This window comes from Mobula hypostoma, chromosome 12 (genome assembly GCF_963921235.1).
Source record: "Mobula hypostoma chromosome 12, sMobHyp1.1, whole genome shotgun sequence".
NCBI lineage: Eukaryota > Metazoa > Chordata > Chondrichthyes > Myliobatiformes > Myliobatidae > Mobula > Mobula hypostoma.
In genome coordinates, this window is record NC_086108.1 from 114,412,314 (window position 1) to 114,431,489 (window position 19,176).

The 19,176-nt window shown below is 44.0% G+C and overlaps 1 protein-coding gene across 3 annotated transcripts in view; it reads right to left on the bottom strand.

Moving 5' to 3' along the window:
• Positions 1-5,874: 5,874 nt before the first annotated feature.
• Positions 5,875-19,176, bottom strand: part of lhx8a (LIM homeobox 8a) — a 47,309-nt gene continuing 34,007 nt past the window's right edge. For all 3 annotated transcript variants that reach the window (XM_063065075.1, XM_063065077.1, XM_063065076.1), the window contains 2 exons: positions 15,903-16,086; positions 5,875-6,290 (listed from right to left, as the gene is read on the bottom strand). In XM_063065075.1, coding sequence (XP_062921145.1) covers positions 6,217-6,290; positions 15,903-16,086 — 258 coding nt within the window. In that variant the 3' untranslated portion in view covers positions 5,875-6,216. The remainder of the gene's footprint in view (positions 6,291-15,902; positions 16,087-19,176) is intronic.

Genomic DNA, 19,176 nt, shown 5'->3' on the forward strand with positions numbered 1-19,176 from the left:
TGCACACAATACTCCAGGTGTGATCTCACCAAGGCCTTGTACAACTGCAGTAGTACCTCCCTGCTCCTGTACTCGAATCCTCTCGCTATAAATGCCAGCATACCGTTCGCCTTTTTCACCGCCTGCTGTACGTGCATGCCCACTTTCAATGACTGGTGTATAATGACACCCAGGTCTCGTTGCACCTCCCCTTTTCCTAATCGGCCACCATTCAGATAATAATCTGTTTTCCTATTTTTGCCACCAAAGTGGATAACTTCACATTTATCCACATTAAATTGCATCTGCCATGAGTTTGCCCACTCACCCAACCTATCCAAGTCACCCTGCATCCTCTTAGCATCCTCCTCACTGCTAACACTGCCACCCAGCTTCGTGTCATCCGCAAACTTGGAGATGCTGCATTTAATTCCCTCATCCAAGTCATTAATATATATTGTAAACAACTGGGGTCCCAGCACTGAGCCTTGCGGTACCCCACTAGTCACCGCCTGCCATTCTGAAAAGGTCCCGTTTATTCCCACTCTTTGCTTCCTGTCTGCTAACCAATTCTCCACCCACACCAATACCTTACCCCCAATACCGTGTGCTTTAAGTTTGCACACTAATCTCCTATGTGGGACCTTGTCAAAAGCCTTTTGAAAATCCAAATATACCACATCCACTGGTTCTCCCCTATCCACTCTACTAGTTACATCCTCAAAAAATTCTATGAGATTCGTCAGACATGATTTTCCTTTCACAAATCCATGCTGACTTTGTCCGATCATTTCACCGCTTTCCAAATGTGCTGTTATCACATCCTTGATAACTGACTCCAGCAGTTTCCCCACCACCGACGTTAGGCTAACCGGCCTATAATTCCCCGGTTTCTCTCTCCCTCCTTTTTTAAAAAGTGGGGTTACATTAGCCACCCTCCAATCCTCAGGAACTAGTCCAGAATCTAACGAGTTTTGAAAAATTATCACTAATGCATCCACTATTTCTTGGGCCACTTCCTTAAGCACTCTGGGATGCAGACCATCTGGCCCTGGGGATTTATCTGCCTTCAATCCCTTCAATTTACCTAACACCACTTCCCTACTAACATGTATTTCGCTCAGTTCCTCCATCTCACTGGACCCTCTGTCCCTTACTATTTCTGGAAGATTATTTATGTCCTCCTTAGTGAAGACAGAACCAAAGTAATTATTCAATTGGTCTGCCATGTCCTTGCTCCCCATAATCAATTCACCTGTTTCTGTTTGCAGGGGACCTACATTTGTCTTTATCAGTCTTTTCCTTTTTACATATCTATAAAAGCTTTTACAGTCCGTTTTTATGTTCTCTGCCAGTTTTCTCTCATAATCTTTTTTCCCCTTCCTAATTAAGCCCTTTGTCCTCCTCTGCTGAACTCTGAATTTCTCCCAGTCCTCAGGTGAGCCACTTTCTCTGGCTAATTTGTATGCTACTTCTTTGGAATTGATACTATCCCTAATTTCTCTTGTCAGCCACGGGTGCACTACCTTCCTTGATTTATTCTTTTGCCAAACTGGGATGAACAATTGTTGTAGTTCATCCATGCAACCTTTAAATGCCTGCCATTGCATATCCACCGTCAATCCTTGAAGTGTCATTTGCCAGTCTATCTTAGCTAATTCATGTCTCATACCTTCAAAGTTACCCCTCTTTAAGTTCAGAACCTTTGTTTCTGAATTAACTACGTCACTCTCCATGTTAATGAAGAATTCCACCATATTATGGTCACTCTTACCCAAGGGGCCTCTCACGACAAGATCGCTAATTAACCCTTCCTCATTGCTCAAAACCCAGTCCAGAATAGCCTGCTCTCTAGTCGGTTCCTCGACATGTTGGTTCAAAAAACCATCCCGCATACATTCCAAGAAATCCTCTTCCTCAGCACCTTTACCAATTTGGTTCACCCAGTCTACATGTAGATTGAAGTCACCCATTATAACTGCTGTTCCTTTATTGCACACATTTCTAATTTCCTGTTTAATACCATCTCCGACCTCACTACTACTGTTAGGTGGCCTGTACACAACTCCCACCAGCGTCTTCTGCCCCTTAGTGTTACGCAGCTCTACCCATATCGATTCCACATCTTCCCGGCTTATGTCCTTCCTTTCTATTGCGTTAATCTCTTTTTTAACCAGCAACGCCACCCCACCTCCCCTTCCTTCGTGTCTATCCCTCCTGAATATTGAATATCCCTGAACGTTGAGCTCCCATCCCTGGTCACCCTGGAGCCATGTCTCTGTGATCCCAACTATATCATAATCATTAATAACAATCTGCACTTTCAATTCATCCACCTTATTACGAATGCTCCTTGCATTGACACATAAAGCCTTCAGGCACTCTTTTACAACTCTCTTAGCCCTTTTTAATGCTTGCCCTGGATTTGTCGGCCTGCCACTTTTACTTTTCCCCTTTGTACTTTTTGCTTCTACGCTCACTTTACACCCCTCTGTCTCTCTGCACTGGTTCCCATCCCTCTGTTGTGAACTAACCTCCTCACACCTAGCCGCTTTAATTTGATTCCCACCCCCCAACCATTCTAGTTTAAAGTCACCTCAGTAGCCCCCGCTAATCTCCCTGCCAGGATATTGGTCCCCCGAGGATTTAAGTGTAACCCGTCCTTTTTGTACAGGTCACACCTGCGCCAAAAGAGGTCCCAATGATCCAAAAACTTGAATCCCTGCCCCCTGCTCCAATCCCTCAGCCACGCATTTATCCTCCACCTCATCGCATTCCTACTCTCACTGTCGCGTGGCACAGGCAGTAATCCCGAGATTACTACCTTTGCGGTCCTTTTTCTCAACTCCCTTCCTAGCTCCCTATATTCTTCTTTCAGGACCTCATCCCTTTTCCTACCTATGTCATTGGTACCTATATGTACCAGGACCTCTGGCTCTTCACCCTCCCACTTCAGGATATCTTGGACACGATCAGAAATATCCCGGACCCTGGCACCAGGGAGGCAAACTACCATCCGAGTCTCTGGACTGCGTCCACAGAATCGCCTATCTGACCCCCTTACTATCGAGTCCCCTATCACAACTGCCCTCCTCTTCCTTGCCCTACCCTTCTGAGCTACAGGGCCAGACTCTGTGCCGGAGGCAGGGCCACTGTCGCTTCCCCCGGGTAAGCTGTCCCCCCCAACAGTACTCAAACAGGAGTACCTGTTGTTAAGGGGCACAGCCGCCGGGGTACTCCCCATCACCTTCCTTTTCCCCTTCCCCCTCCTAACCGTGACCCACTTGTCTGCCTCCCGTGGCCCCGGCGTGACCACCTGCCTTCCACTCCTCTCTATCACCTCCTCACTCTCCCTGACCTGACGAAGGTCATCGAGCTGCAGCTCCAGTTCCGTAACGCGGTCCCTTAGGAGCTGCATCTCGATGCACTTGGCGCAGATGTAGACGTCCGGGAGGCTTGGAGACTCCAGGGCCTCCCACATCCGACACCGAGAACAGCAAACTGCCCTCACAGTCATAATGCCCCTCTCCTCAAATAGCAACAGAAAATGAATGTCAAACCTTCCTCGCCTCACCCGCTTCCGCCTAAGCCCGGTGAGCCGAAGCCCTTAAGTCTTCACTCTGCTCTCGGCTCACTCCGCCGCCCGCAAACTACGCTGCCCGCTCTATGAGGCTCTGTTCCTTTTAAATCTGCCGCGCTGCACTGCCCTACGTCACACGCCTGCGCAGTCCCGCCTCTCAGAAAGCCGTTGGAGAAAAAAAAATAACGAAAATTTCAAAAATCTCTTTTTCGGCACTCCCACTCAGACTCTCAGACTCCTTCTTCGAATCAAATCCGAAGCAGGATGTCTGCCCTTTTAAATCTGCCGCGCTGCACTGCCCGACGTCACACGCCTGCGCAGTCCCGCCTCTCAGAAAGCCGTTGGAGAAAAAAAAATAACGAAAATTTCAAAAATCTCTTTTTCGGCACTCCCACTCAGACTCTCAGACTCCTTCTTCGAATCAAATCCGAAGCAGGATGTCTGCCCTTTTAAATCTGCCGCGCTGCACTGCCCGACGTCACACGCCTGCGCAGTCCCGCCTCTCAGAAAGCCGTTGGAGAAAAAAATAACGAAAATTTCAAAAATCTCTTTTTCGGCACTCCCACTCAGACTCTCAGACTCCTTCTTCGATTGTTTGATGATTGTGGGCCTACACACAATGGAATTTAGAAGGATGGGGGTGACCTCACTGAAACTTATCAAGTGGTGAAAGGCTTTGATAGAGTGGATGTGGAAAGGATATTTCCTATAGTGGGGTAGGCTAGAAACAGAGGGTACAACCTCAATAGAGGGATGTTTATTTGGAATGGTGATGGAGGAATTTCTTTAGCCAGAGGGTGGTGAATCTGTGGAATTCATTGCCATGGATAGCTGTAGAGGCCAGGTCATTGGGTGTATTTAGGACAGAAGTTGATAGCTTCTTGATTAGTTAGTCAGGGTATGAAAGGTTATGGGGAGAAGGCAAGTGCATGGGGTTTGACAGGGAAATAGATCAGCCATGATGAAATGGTGGAGATGAATGGCCCAATTCTGCTCCTTATGTCTTCTGTTCTAACAGACCCCTCCCATCCCTGTAATTATCCAAACTTCTTGTATGTTGAAATTGAACCCACATCCACCACTTCCACGGGCAGGTCGTTCCACATTCTCATCACTGAGTGAAGTTCCCCCACAATTTCCCCTTGAATATATCACCTTTCACCCTTAACCTATGAGCTCTAGTTCCTGTCTCACTCAACCAGAAGCCTGTTTGCATTTTCCCTTGCTACAACAGAGAATATATCCTCTCCATCTTGCTCAAATTGTCATAGAGAACTCAAAAATAAATTCATAGAGGAACTGAAATAAGAAAAATTATGATGATTCAGAAACCCAGCTATGCACTCAGTGGCCACTTTATCAGGGACACTTTTGTACCTGCTCATTAATGCAAATATCTAATCAGTCAACCATGTGACAGCAACTCAAAAAATAAAAGTATGCAGATGTGGTCAAGAGATTCAGTTGTTCAAATCAAACATCAGAATGAGGACGAAATGACTTTGTGACCAAGTTTGAGTGACTTTGACCATAGAATGAAGGTTAGTGCCAGACAGGGTGATTTGAGTATCTCAGAAACTGATCTCCTGAGATTTCCACACAATCTCTAGAGTTTACAGAGAATGGAGTGAAAAACAAACGAAAACAACATCCAGTGGGCAGCGGTTCTGTGGGTGAAAACACCTTGTTAATGACAGAGGGCAGAGGAGAATGGCTAGAGTGGTTCAAACTGACAGGAAGGTGACAGTAACTCAATGTGTTACAACAGTTGTGTGCAGAAGAGCATTTCTAAATGCACATAACCTTGAAGTGGATGGTTTCAGCAGAACACCACTCATTCATTGGCCACTTTATTCAGTACAGGAGGTAATCTGATAGAGGAGACTAGGCCAGTGAAGAAAGACAATGGTAGATGATAGGAAGATGAGGAGAGGAAACAAGAGGCCAGTATGGGGAATTGAAGAGAACAGGGAAGGAAATTTTTTTTAAAAAATGGAAAAAATTGGAAAAAGAAAAAAAATTACTGGAAGGGGAAATCCAGGTTCATGCCATCAGGTTGAGGCTACCTAGAGCAAACACAAAGTGTTACTCCTCCACCCTGAGAGTGGCCCCATCAGAAGAGGCCATGGCCGACATATCAGAACAGGAATGGGGATAGGAATTAAAGTGTTCTCATTCCAAACAAGGGTCATGTTTATTCACTCCCCCTCCTCAGGTAAAGAGCAATGATTTCAACACTAGGGCAAGTGGAATCTCTACAATGCAAATTCTATTCAAGGCAGAACTAGTAACAACAGTAGCAAATGTTTATTTTTTATGTCCAGAATCCAAAAGGTGCCAACTTAAACAGTGAAACAACAGGACTTCATGTTCCTTTCTGTCAATAGTCAACAGTATAAAACAGAGTTAGCAACACTGAAAACATACAATAACTTAGCAATATAAACAAGTGTAACATTTACACACAAAGGTCAAGATTGTAAACATTTGGCACGCTTGTGTCCAGGAATTAGTCAAAGTGCTCCACTAGTACAAAGTATGTCAATAAATAGAATATTGGGGGGCAGTGGGGGAGAGACAGGAAATTTCCTCACACAGCACTGTGGAAAGTTGCCCAAGCTGACAATCCAGTGGTCAAAGCTGCTGAGAAAGGGGATTCACGCATGACCTGTGGGCAACTCCGTCATCACATGAGAGGCAAGAGTTTGGAGCCCCAGTGACGGTGGCTGCACTGTTGGAGAAACAGAATCAGGTTTATTATCAAAGTGCAAAATGTCACTGTATACAACTCACTCATTTTCTCAATCAATCCAGTAGAACCAGAGTAAGCCTGCACCAATAGGGCAAACAGCCAGTGTGTGAAGGACAACTGTGCAAAAACAAAAAAAATATAATAAATAAGCAATAAATATGGAGAACATGAGATGAAGAGTCCTTGAAAGTGAGTCCATAGGTTGTGGGAAGTTTAGTAATGGGGTGAGTGAAGTTATCCCCTCTGGTTCAAGAGCCTGATGGTTGAGGGGTAATAACTGTTCCCAGACCTGGTGGTACGAGTCCCCAAGGCTCCTGTTCCTGCTTCCTGATGGCAGCAGTGAGAAGAGAGCATATCCTGGGTGGTGGGGGTCCCTGAAGATGGATACCATTTTCCTGCGACCACACTCCACATAGATGTACTAAATGGTCGGGAAGACGTTATCCATGATGGACTGGGCTGTAGTCACTACTCTTTTTTAGGATTTTCTGTTTGGGGGCATTGGTGCTTCCACACCAGTCCATGATGCAACCAGTCCATAGACACTCCACTACACATCTACAGAACAGATACTGATACAGGTTGTGAAATGTTGTTTAGAAGAAACAGTATGGAGCAGTGCATTAAAAATTACTGCAAGTTACAATAAGTAAAAAAATCAGTGCAATAAGAAAAATACTGAAGTAATGTTGATTCATTGACTATTCAGTTATCTGTCAGCAGAGAAACTGTTCTAACATGTTTGAGTTCCTGTAGCTCCTTCAAGATGGGTAGTAATGCAAAGAGGGCATGTCCTGGGTGGTGGGGTCCTTAATGATAGATGCTACTTTTTGAGGTATCACCTTTTGAAGACTTCTGCAATGGTGGGGAGGCTAGTGCCCATGATGGAGCTTGCTGAGTTTAAGGTCTGATGAAGTGTCTCAGCCCAAGACATCACCTGCTTTTTCCTCTCCGTAGATGCTGCCTCATCTGCTGTGTTCCTCCAACATTTTGTGTGTTACAACCCTTTAAAGTTTCTTCCTGATCCTGTACATTGGAGTCTCCAAACCAGATAGTGATGCAATCACTCAAAATGCTCTCCACAGTATATCTGTAGAAATTTGCTTTTTTATTTAAAAACTTGTACAACTTCACCATAACATTCCAAACCCTGTAGTCAATATCTTGATTTATTAAGGCCGATGTTCCAAAAGCTTTACAACCCTATCTACCTGTGACATCACTTCCAATGGATTATGGACCTGTTTTCCCATATCCCTTTGTTCTACCACACTCCTCAGTGCCCTACCATTTATTGTGTAAGGCCTACCAACAATCAACACCTACACCAGCTGTCAGAAACACTCAGTTTGCCTATGTAGAGAGAGGAAAAACAATGTTTCAGATTGAAGACAAGGCTCTTTGATATGAAACATTCACTGTTTTTCTCTCCAGAGGCTGACTTGCTGAGTGTTTCCATTCCTATTTCTGAAACCTTGCAATAAAATTTTGCAAACTGAAGTATTGTAAAGAGGACTACAGAACTCCACGTCTCTCACAATTCTCCTTTCCAACAAGATTTGGACTTTGCTGACAACCTCCTGACTTGGCCAATTCCATTGTGGATACAGCTTTCTCCATTATTGAGATCATCTACAAGAGGTGACAGCTCAGGAAGGTGACATCCACAATCCAGGCCATACCTTCTTATTAATGCTGCCATCAGGAGCTGAAAAGCCCACACCTGAAGGTTCAGTTTCTTCCCATACCATCAGGTTCTTGAGTCAACCTGAAAATCCCCCAAGACTACCTTGAACTTCATTTCCTTACTCCCCTCAATTGGCACCAATGTTACGTTTATTGTTGTCATGCAAATCATAAAATTTACATTAATTTCAATCTGTTAACTTGGCTGCCATGTACTATACTGCTAGGCAGAAAAGGCTCATTTTGATTGTATTTATACAATCAGTGTGTGTGCCCATGACAATAAACCAAAATTTGAACCTTGAGGTGATGCATTCCACAGATCAAGATGCATAGAAGCAAAGGTTTGCCTTATCAGACCAGAAGGTAGAAATGATCCACCCTCATGTCAGCTGAAGGCAATTTAAATTAATGAATTCTTAGTAGTGTGGAGGAACAGAGAGATCTTGGGGTCCATGTCCAGATTCCTCAAATTTGCTGAGCATTATGGTGTGGTGTGTTGGCCTTCATTAGCTAGGGGACTGAGATCAAGAGCCATGAGGTAATGTTGCAGCTCTGCAAAGCCCTGGTTAGACCACTTTTGGAATATTGTGTTCAGTTCTGGTCACCTCACTATAGGAAGGATGTGGAAGCTTTAGAAAGGGTGCAGAGGGGATTTACCAGGATGCTGCCCAGCTTAGAGGATGGGTTGAGCAAGCCAAGTTTACCCCTTTGAAGTGAATGAATACGAGAGATAACTTAATTGAGGTGTACAAGATGAGGGATGATCTAGTGGACAGCCAGCAAAACCTGGGCAGAAATAGAAACATAGAAAATAGGTGCAGGAGTAGGCCATTCGGCCCTTCAAGCCTGCACCGCCATTTATTATGATCATGGCTGATCATCCAACTCAGAACCCCGCCCCAGCCTTCCCTCCATACCCCCTGACCCCTGTAGCCACAAGGGCCATATCTAACTCCCTCTTAAACATAGCCAATGAACCGGCCTCAACAGTTTCCTGTGGCAGAGAATTCCACAGATTCACCACTCTCTGTGTGAAGAAGTTTTTCCTAATCTCGGTCCTAAAAGGCTTCCCCTCTATCCTCAAACTGTGACCCCTCGTTCTGGACTTCCCCAACATCGGGAACAATCTTCCTGCATCTAGCCTGTCCAATCCCTTTAGGATCTTATACGTTTCAATCAGATCCCCCCTCAATCTTCTAAATTCCAACGAGTACAAGCCCAGTTCATCCAGTCTTTCTTCATATGAAAGTCCTGCCATCCCAGGAATCAATCTGGTGAACCTTCTTTGTACTCCCTCTATGGCAAAGATGTCTTTCCTCAGATTAGAGGACCAAAACTGCACACAATACTCCAGGTGTGGTCTCACCAAGGCCTTGTACAACTGCAGTAGTACCTCCCTGCTCCTGTACTCGAATCCTCTCGCTATAAATGCCAGCATACCATTCGCCTTTTTCACCACCTGCTGTACCTGCATGCCCACTTTCAATGACTGGTGTATAATGACACCCAGGTCTCGTTGCACCTCCCCTTTTCCTAATCGGCCACCATTCAGATAATAATCTGTTTTCCTATTTTTGCCACCAAAGTGGATAACTTCACATTTATCCACATTAAATTGCATCTGCCATGAGTTTGCCCACTCACCCAACCTATCCAAGTCACTCTGCATCTTCTTAGCATCCTCCTCACTGCTAACACTGCCACCCAGCTTCGTGTCATTCGCAAACTTGGAGATGCTGCATTTAATTCCCTCATCCAAGTCATTAATATATATTGTAAACAACTGGGGTCCCAGCACTGAGCCTTGCGGTACCCCACTAGTCACCGCCTGCCATTCTGAAAAGGTCCCGTTTATTCCCACTCTTTGCTTCCTGTCTGCTAACCAATTCTCCACCCACACCAATACCTTACCCCCAATACCGTGTGCTTTAAGTTTGCACACTAATCTCCTGTGTGGGACCTTGTCAAAAGCCTTTTGAAAATCCAAATATACCACATCCACTGGTTCTCCCCTATCCACTCTACTAGTTACATCCTCAAAAAATTCTATGAGATTCGTCAGACATGATTTTCCTTTCACAAATCCATGCTGACTTTGTCCGATCATTTCACCGCTTTCCAAATGTGCTGTTATCACATCCTTGATAACTGACTCCAGCAGTTTCCCCACCACCGACGTTAGGCTAACCAGTCTATAATTCCCCGGTTTCTCTCTCCCTCCTTTTTTAAAAAGTGGGCTTACATTAGCCACCCTCCAATCCTCAGGAACTAGTCCAGAATCTAACGAGTTTTGAAAAATTATCACTAATGCATCCACTATTTCTTGGGCTACTTCCTTAAGCACTCTGGGATGCAGACCATCTGGCCCTGGGGATTTATCTGCCTTCAATCCCTTCAATTTACCTAACACCACTTCCCTACTAACATGTATTTCACTCAGTTCCTCCATCTCACTGGACCCTCTGTCCCTTACTATTTCTGGAAGATTAATTATGTCCTCCTTAGTGAAGACAGAACCAAAGTAATTATTCAATTGGTCTGCCATGTCCTTGCTCCCCATAATCAATTCACCTGTTTCTGTCTGCAGGGGACCTACATTTGTCTTTACCAGTCTTTTCCTTTTTACATATCTATAAAAGCTTTTACAGTCCATTTTTATGTTCCCCACCAGTTTTCTCTCAATCTTTTTTCCCCTTCCTAATTAAGCCCTTTGTCCTCCTCTGCTGAACTCTGAATTTCTCCCAGTCCTCAGGTGAGCCACTTTCTCTGGCCAATTTGTATGCTACTTCTTTGGAATTGATACTATCCCTAATTTCTCTTGTCAGCCACGGGTGCACTACCTTCCTTGATTTATTCTTTTGCCAAACTGGGATGAACAATTGTTGTAGTTCATCCATGCAACCTTTAAATGCCTGCCATTGCATATCCACTGTCAATCCTTTAAGTGTCATTTGCCAGTCTATCTTAGCTAATTCACGTCTCATACCTTCAAAGTTACCCCTCTAAGTTCAGAACCTTTGTTTCAGAATTAACTATGTCACTCTCCATATTAATGAATTCCCACCATATTATGGTCACTCTTACCCAAGGGGCCTCTCACGACAAGATCGCTAATTAACCTTTCCTCATTGCTCAAAACCCAGTCCAGAATAGCCTGCTCTCCAGTTGGTTCCTCGACATGTTGGTTCAAAAAACCATCCCGCATACATTCCAAGAAATCCTCTTCCTCAGCACCTTTACCAATTTGGTTCACCCAGTCTACATGTAGATTGAAGTCACCCATTATAACTGCTGTTCCTTTATTGCACACATTATAACTGCTGTTCCTTTATTAAATGGTTAATACAAGATGAGAAAGTGTCAGAGGCTTTTTTAAAAAATACAAATACAGAGTGGTAGGTGTGTGGAACGTGCTACCAGGGGTGGTGGTAGAGGCGGATACATTAGGGACATTTAAGAAACTCTTAGATAGGCACGTGGATGATAGAAAAGGTCATAAGATATCAGAGCAGAATTAAACCATTTAATCCATCAAAACTGTTCTGTCATTTCATCATGACTCATCAATTCTGTCATCCAAGTCATTGATAATGTAAAGCGAATCAGTCCCAACACAGACCTGTAGAACACTACTAGTCACCGGCACCCAACCAGAAAAGGCTCCCTTGATTCCCACTCTTTGCCTCCTGCAAATTAGCCACTGCTTTATCCATGCTAGAACCTTTCCTGTGGCTCCAAGTTCTTAAGCTGCCTTATGTGTGGCACCTTATCAAAGGTCTTCTGAAAATCCAACACATCAACTGATTCTTCTTTGTCCATCTTGCTTGTTACTTCAAAGAATTCCAACAGGTTAGTAAGGCAAGATTTTCCCTTGGGGAAACCATGCTGACTATGCCTCATTTTATCACACGACTCCAATTACCCCAAAACCACATCCTTAACAATCAACTCCAACATCTTCCCAACCACTGAGGTCAGACTAACTGGCCTATAATTTCCTTTCTTCTGCCTCTCTCCCTTCTTGAAGGGTGGAGTGTATCCAGGACCATTGCAGAATCAAGTGATTCTTGAAAGATCATTACAAATGCTTCCACCATCTCCTCAGCCACCTCTTTCAGAACTCTGGGGTGTACATCATCTGGTCCAGGTGACTTATCTACCTTCATACCATTCAGTTTTCCCCAAGAACCTTCTCCCTGGTAATGACAACTTCACATACTTCTGCCCCGACACTCTTGAACTACTAGCATACTGCTTGTCTCCCCCACAGTGAAGACTGATGGAAAACACTTATTCAGTTCATCCATCATTTCATTGCCCTCCATGGCAACCTCTCCAGCATTGTTTTCCGGAGGTCTGACATCTACTCTCACCTCTCTATCACAATATGTATCTAAAGAAACTTATATCCTCGAATATTACTGGATATAACAATATAACAGCACAGAAACAGGCCACCTCGGCCCTTCTAGTCCATGTCAAATGCTTACTCTCACCTAGTCCCATCTACCTGCACTCAGCCCATAACCCTCCTTTCCTGTCCATATACCCATCCAATTTATCTTTTTTTAAAAAAAGACAAAATCAAACCTGCCTCTACCACTTCTACTGAAAGCTCATTCCACACAGCTACCACTCTCTGAGTAAAGAAGTTCCCCCTCATGTTACCCCTAAACTTTTGCCCTTTAACTTTCATGTCCTCTTGTTTGGATCTCCCCTACTCTCAATGGAAAAAGCCTATCCACATCAACTCTATCTATCCCTCTCATAATTTTAAACGCCTCTATCAAGTCCCCCCCTCAACCTTCTATGCTCCAAAGAATAAAGATCCAACTTGTTCAACCTTTCTCTGTAACTTAGGTGCTGAAACCCAGGTAACATTCTAGTAAATCTTCTCTGTACTCTCTCAATTTTATTGACATCTTTCCTATAATTCAGTGACCAGAACTGTACACAATACTCCAAATTTGGCCTCACCAATGCCTTGTACAATTTTAACATTACATCCCAACTCCTATACTCAATGCTCTGATTAATAAAGGCCAGCATACCAAAAGCTTTCTTCACCGCCCTATCCACATGAGATTCCACCCTCAGGGAACTATACACCATTATTCCTAGATCCCTCAGTTCTACTGCATTCCTCAATGCCCTACCATTTACCATTTATGTCCTATTTTGATTAATCCTGTTTTAAAATGACAAAATCAAACCTGCCTCTACCACTTCTACTGAAATCTCATTCCACACAGCTACCACTGAATAAAGAAGTTCTGGTCCCCAAAATGTAGCACCTCACACATATCAGCATTAAACTCCATCTGCCATCTTTCAGCCCACTCTTCTAACTGGCCCAAATCTCTCTGCAAGCTTTGAAAACCTACTTCATTATCCACAACACCACCTATCTTAGTATCATCTGCGTACTTACTAATCCAATTTACCACCCCATCATCCAGATCATTAATGTATATGACAAACAACATTGGACCCAGAACAGATCCCTGAGGCACACCACTAGTCACAGACCTCCAACCTGACAAACAGTTATCCACCACTACTCTCTGGCATCTCCCATCCAGCCACTGTTGAATCCATTTTACTACTTCAATATTAATACCTAATGATTGAACCTTCCTAACTAACCTTCATGTGGAACCTTGTCAAAGGCCTTACTGAAGTCCATATAGACAACATCCACTGTTTTATCCTGGTCAATTTTCCTAGTAACCTCTTCAAAAAATTCAATAAGATTTGTCAAACATAACCTTCCTCGCACAAATCCATGTTGACTGTTCCTAATCAGACCCCGTCTATCCAGATAGTTATATATACCATCTCTAAGAATACTTTCCATTAATTTACCCACCACTGACATCAAACTCACAGGCCAATAATTGCTAGGTTTACTTTTAGAACCCTTTTTAAACAATGGATCCACATGAGCAATACGCCAATCCTCCGGCACCATACCCGTTTCTAATGACATTTGAAATATTTCTGTCAGAACCCCTGCTATTTCTACACTAACTTCCCTCAAGGTCCTATGGAATATCCTGTCAGGACCCAGAGACTTATCCACTTTCATATTCCTTAAAAGTGCCAGTACTTCCTCTTCTTTAATCATAGTTTCCATAACTACCCTATTTGTTTCCCTTACCTCACACAATTCAATATCCTTCTCCTTAGTGAATACCGAAGAAATTGTTCAAACTTTCCCCCATCTCTTTTGGCTCTGCACATAGCTGTCCACTTTGATTCTCTAAGGGACCAATTTTAATCCCTCACTATCCATTTACTATTAATACAACTGTAGAAACCCTTTGGATTTATTTTCACCTTGCTTGCCAAAGCAACATCATATCTTCTTTTAGCTTTTCTCATCTCTTTAAGATTCTTTTTACATTCTTTATATTCCTCGAGCACCTCATTTTCTCCATGCTGCCTATGTTTATTGTAGATCTCTCTCTTTTCCCAAACCAAGTTTCCAATATCCCTTGAAAACCCACGGCTGTCTCAAACTTCTAACCTTTCCTTCCAATCTAACAGGAACATAAAGATTCTGTATGCTCAAAATTTCACCTTTAAATGTCCTCCACTTCTCTATTACATCCTTCCCATATAACAATTGTCCCAATCCACTCCTTCTAAATCCTTCCGCATCTCCTCAAAGTTAGCCTTTCTCCAATCAAAAATCTCAACCCTGGGCCCAGTCCTATCCTTCTCCATAATTATATTGAAATTAATGGCATTGTGATCACTGGACCCGAAGTACTCCCCAACACATACCTCCGTCACCTGACCTATCTCATTCCCTAACAGGAGATCCAACACTGCCCCTTCCCTAGTTGGTACCTCTATGTATTGCTCAAAAAAAAATTATCCTGCACACATTTTACAAACTCCAAACCATCCAGCCCTTTTACAGAATGAGCTTCCCAGTCTATGTGTGGAAAATTAAAATCTCCCACAATCACAACCTTGTGCTTACTACAAATATTTGCTATCTCCTTACAAATTTGCTCCTCCAATTCTCATTCCCCATTAGGTGGTCTATAATACACCCCTATAGGTGTTACTACACCTTTCCCATTCCTCAATTCCACCCAAATAGCCTCCCTAGACGAGCCCTCTAATCTATCCTGCCAAAGCACCACTGTAATATTTTCTCTGACAAGCAATGCAACACCTCCCCCTCTTGCCCCTCTGATTCTATCACACCTGAAACAATGAAATCCAGGAATATTTAGTTGCCAATCACACCCCTCCTGCAACCACGTTTCACTAATAGCTACAACATATTTCCAGGTATCAATCCATGCTCTAAGCTCATCCACCTTTCTTACAATGCTCCTAGCATTAAAATAGATGCATATAAGAAACCCTCCACCTCTTACTCTGTTTATCCCTAATGGTGCAAACAACCATCTTTTTCTTCCTTCTCCCCTACATCTTCGGTCTAAGCGCTCCCCTTCTCATCTCCTGCCTATCCTCCCTCACACACTGTCCACTAGCTTTCTCTATTTGTGAACTAACACCTCTCTCCTAGTCTCTTCAATTTGATTCCCACTCCCCAACCATTCTAGTTTAAAATCTCCCCAGTAGCCTTCGCAAATCTCCCCGCCAGGATATTGGTCCCCCTAGGATTCGAGTGCAACCTGTCCTTTTTGTACAGGTCACACCTGCCCCAAAAGCTTACCTTCATAATCAATCTTTTCTTTCTTACTTTTTTTTTATATAAAAGTTGCCACTGGAAAAATGCTGGGCTGTGTAGGAGAGAAGGGTTAGACTGATCTTGGAGAAGGTTAAAAGGTTGGCATGACATGGACAGAAGGGCCTATATTGTTATTTTCTAAATCCAAGAGTTGCTGCTCATTAGGTCACAGCAGACAGTGAACTCACCGTCCATGTAGGTGTGCAGGCTGGTCAACATCTGCCCATCTGGGGTGACATATGCTCTGTAAGCCATTTCATCCAGCGCTGGTTGAGAGATGTTCTCCTGGTGCACAGTGGTCATGGTGGCAGCTGACAGCTGACTGGGACCCACGTGCTTTTTGTGACGAGCTCTACAGTTCTGAAACCAAACCTGTAACATCATTTTGCCTTTTCAGAAAATGTAACACACACAACTAGGTTCTTAATTGATCAGAGCAAAGGTTTACGGGGAAAAGGCAGGAGAATGGGGTTGAGAGAGATAATAAATCAGCTATGATGGAATGGTGGAGCAGACACAAGGGGTCAAATGTCTTAATTCTGCTCGTCTGTCTTATGGTCCAAATACATTTCGCATCAGTGACACTTCTGATGTTGCTCACATTATGGATTAATACAGCACACAACTTTCAGCTCAGTGTCCTTCTTAACCATCACAGCACATCCCAGTCACCAGCACCCCTCTGTCTTTGTAATTCAAGTGCTTGTCTTTCGCTGATGTGACAACAGTGGGGCTCATCACCAACAATGATGAGACTGCCTCGAGGTGGTGGAAGAGCTCAAGGCTTGGTTCCAGGCAAATAACCTCTTCCTCAATGTCAACAGGACAAAGGAGATTGTTATCGACTTCAGGACAACTCGCACCACTCCCACCCCTCTTTACATTTGCAACACAGCAGTGGAAACTGCAAGCAGTTCAAATTTATTGAAGGGTTCATCTTGCACCACCTCTCATGGTCTCAGAACATTCTACACAATCGGGAAAGCTCACCAATGCCTCTCTTTTCTGAGGAGACTGAAGAGAGCCGGATTATGCACATATACCCTCAGGTCTTTCTGTAGAAGTGCAGTAGAGAGCATCCTAAGCTGCATCATTTTACGGTAAAAACTGCACTGCGTCAGACAGGGAGGTACTAGAGTGGGTAGTCAAAACTGACCAACGCATCACCTACACTAGCCTTCCCACCATCAAGGATGGATATGCTGATAGGGGCCAGAAAAGAGCCAGTAATATCATGAAGGATCCCACCCACCCCACTCATGGGCTATTTTGTCCCACTTCCATCAGGAAGGAGGCTGATGCATACCAGGAGCACCAGACTCAAAGTTACTGTCCCCAAACAGTAAGGCTGATCAAACACCACCACCAACTAACCCACCACTCCACACCCCAATCATCACCACTCCTGTGTATAAGCTACCTTATTTACATCTATTTATTTATTTATTTATTTTGTATAAATAATATCTTTGTCTTGTTGACATTGAGGAAGAGGTTATTTGCCTGGTACCAAGCCTCTCTAGGCAGTCTCATCATTGTTGATGAACCCCAGTGTGGAGAGGCTTTTTCCCCAGGACTGAAATGGCTGCCACAAGAGGGCACAGGTTTAAGGTGCTGGGGAGTAGGTACAGAGGAAATGTCAGGGGCAAGTTTTTTTTTATAAAACGCAGGGAATAGTGAGTGGGTGAACTGGGCTGCAGGCAATGGTGGTGGAGGTGGATACGATAGGGTCTTTTAAGAGACTTTTGGATAGGTACATGGAGCTTAGAAAAATAGAGGGCTATAGGTAAGCCTAGTAATTTCTAAGGTAGGGACATATTTGGCACAACTTCATGGGCCAAAGGGCCTGTATTGTGCTGTAGGTTTTCTGTGTTTTTTTTTTATATAAATGCTGCATCAGATAGAGTAACAATTATTTTGTTTTCCTTTACACTTGTGCACTGGAAATGACATTAAACAATTTGAATTCTTTTATTTAGAGATACAGCACAGAAACAGTCCCTTCTGGCCCATCGGAAAAGGATCTTGGCGATTGTAGGGACGACTTACATTGGACTGAAAAGCTTGAGCATGTAGATATTATGGAAGGGGATATGTTGGAGCTTTTGGAAAGAATTAAGTTGGATAAGTCACCAGGACTGGACGAGATGTACCCCAGGCTACCGTGGGAGGTGAGAGAAATTGTGGAGCCTCTGGCAATGATCTTTGCATCAACAATGGGACGGGAGAGGTCCCAGAGCATTGGAGGGTTGTGGATGTTGTTCTCTTATTCAAGAAAGGGAGCAGGGATAGCCCAGGAAATTATAGACCAGTGAGTCTTACTTCAGTGGTTGGTAAGTTGATTAAGATCCTGAGAAGCAGGATTTATGAGCATTTGGAGAGGCATAATATGATTAGGAATAAGCAGCCTGGCTTTGTCAAAGGCAGGTCGTGCCTTACGAGCCTGATTGAATTTTTTTTGAGGACATGACTAAACACATTGATGAAGGAAGAGCAGTAGGTGTAGTGTGTATGGATTTTAGCATGGCATTTGATAAGGTAACCCATGCAAGGCTTACTGAGAAAGTAAGGAGGCATGGGATCCAAAGGGACATTGCTTTGTGGATCCAGAACTGGCTTGCCTGCAGAAGGCAAAAAGTGGTTGTAGATGGGTCATATTCTGCACAGAGGCCAGTGACCAGTGGTGTGCCTCAGGGATCTGTTCTGGGACCCCTACCCTGATTTTTATAAATGACCCGGATGAGGAAGTGGAGGGATGGGTTAGTAAATTTGCTGATGACACCAAGCTTGGGGGTGTTGTGGATAATGTGGAGGGCTGTCAGACATTAAATTGGGACATTGATAGGATGCAAAACTGGGCTGAGAAGTGGCAGATGGAGCTCAACGCAGATTAAGTGTGAGGTGGTTCATTTTGGTAGCTCAAATATGATGGCAGAATATAGTATGAATGGTAAGACTCTTGGCAGTGTGGAGGATCAGAGGGATCTTGGAGTCCAAATCCATAGGACACTCAAGGCTGCCAGGCAGTTTGACTCTGTGGTTAAGGCGGCATACGGTGCATTGGCCTTCATCAACCGTGGGATTGAGTTTAAGAGCCGAGAGGTAAATGTCGCAGCTATATAGGACCCTGGTCAGACCCCACTTGGAGTACTGTGCTCAGTTGTGGTCACCTCACTATAGGAAGGATGTGGAAACCATAGGAAGAGTGCAGAGGAGATTTACAAGGATGTTGCCTTAATTGGGGAGCATGCCTTATGAGAATAGGTTGAGTGATCTCAGCCTTTCCTCCTTGGAGCGACAGAGGATGAGAGGTGACCTGATAGAGGTGTACAAGATGATGAGAGGCATTGATTGTGTGGATAGTCAGAGGCTTTTCCCCCAGGTCTGAAATGGCTAGCATGAGACGGCATAGTTTTAAGGTGCTTGGAAATAGGTACAGAGATGTCAGGGGCAAGTTTTTTT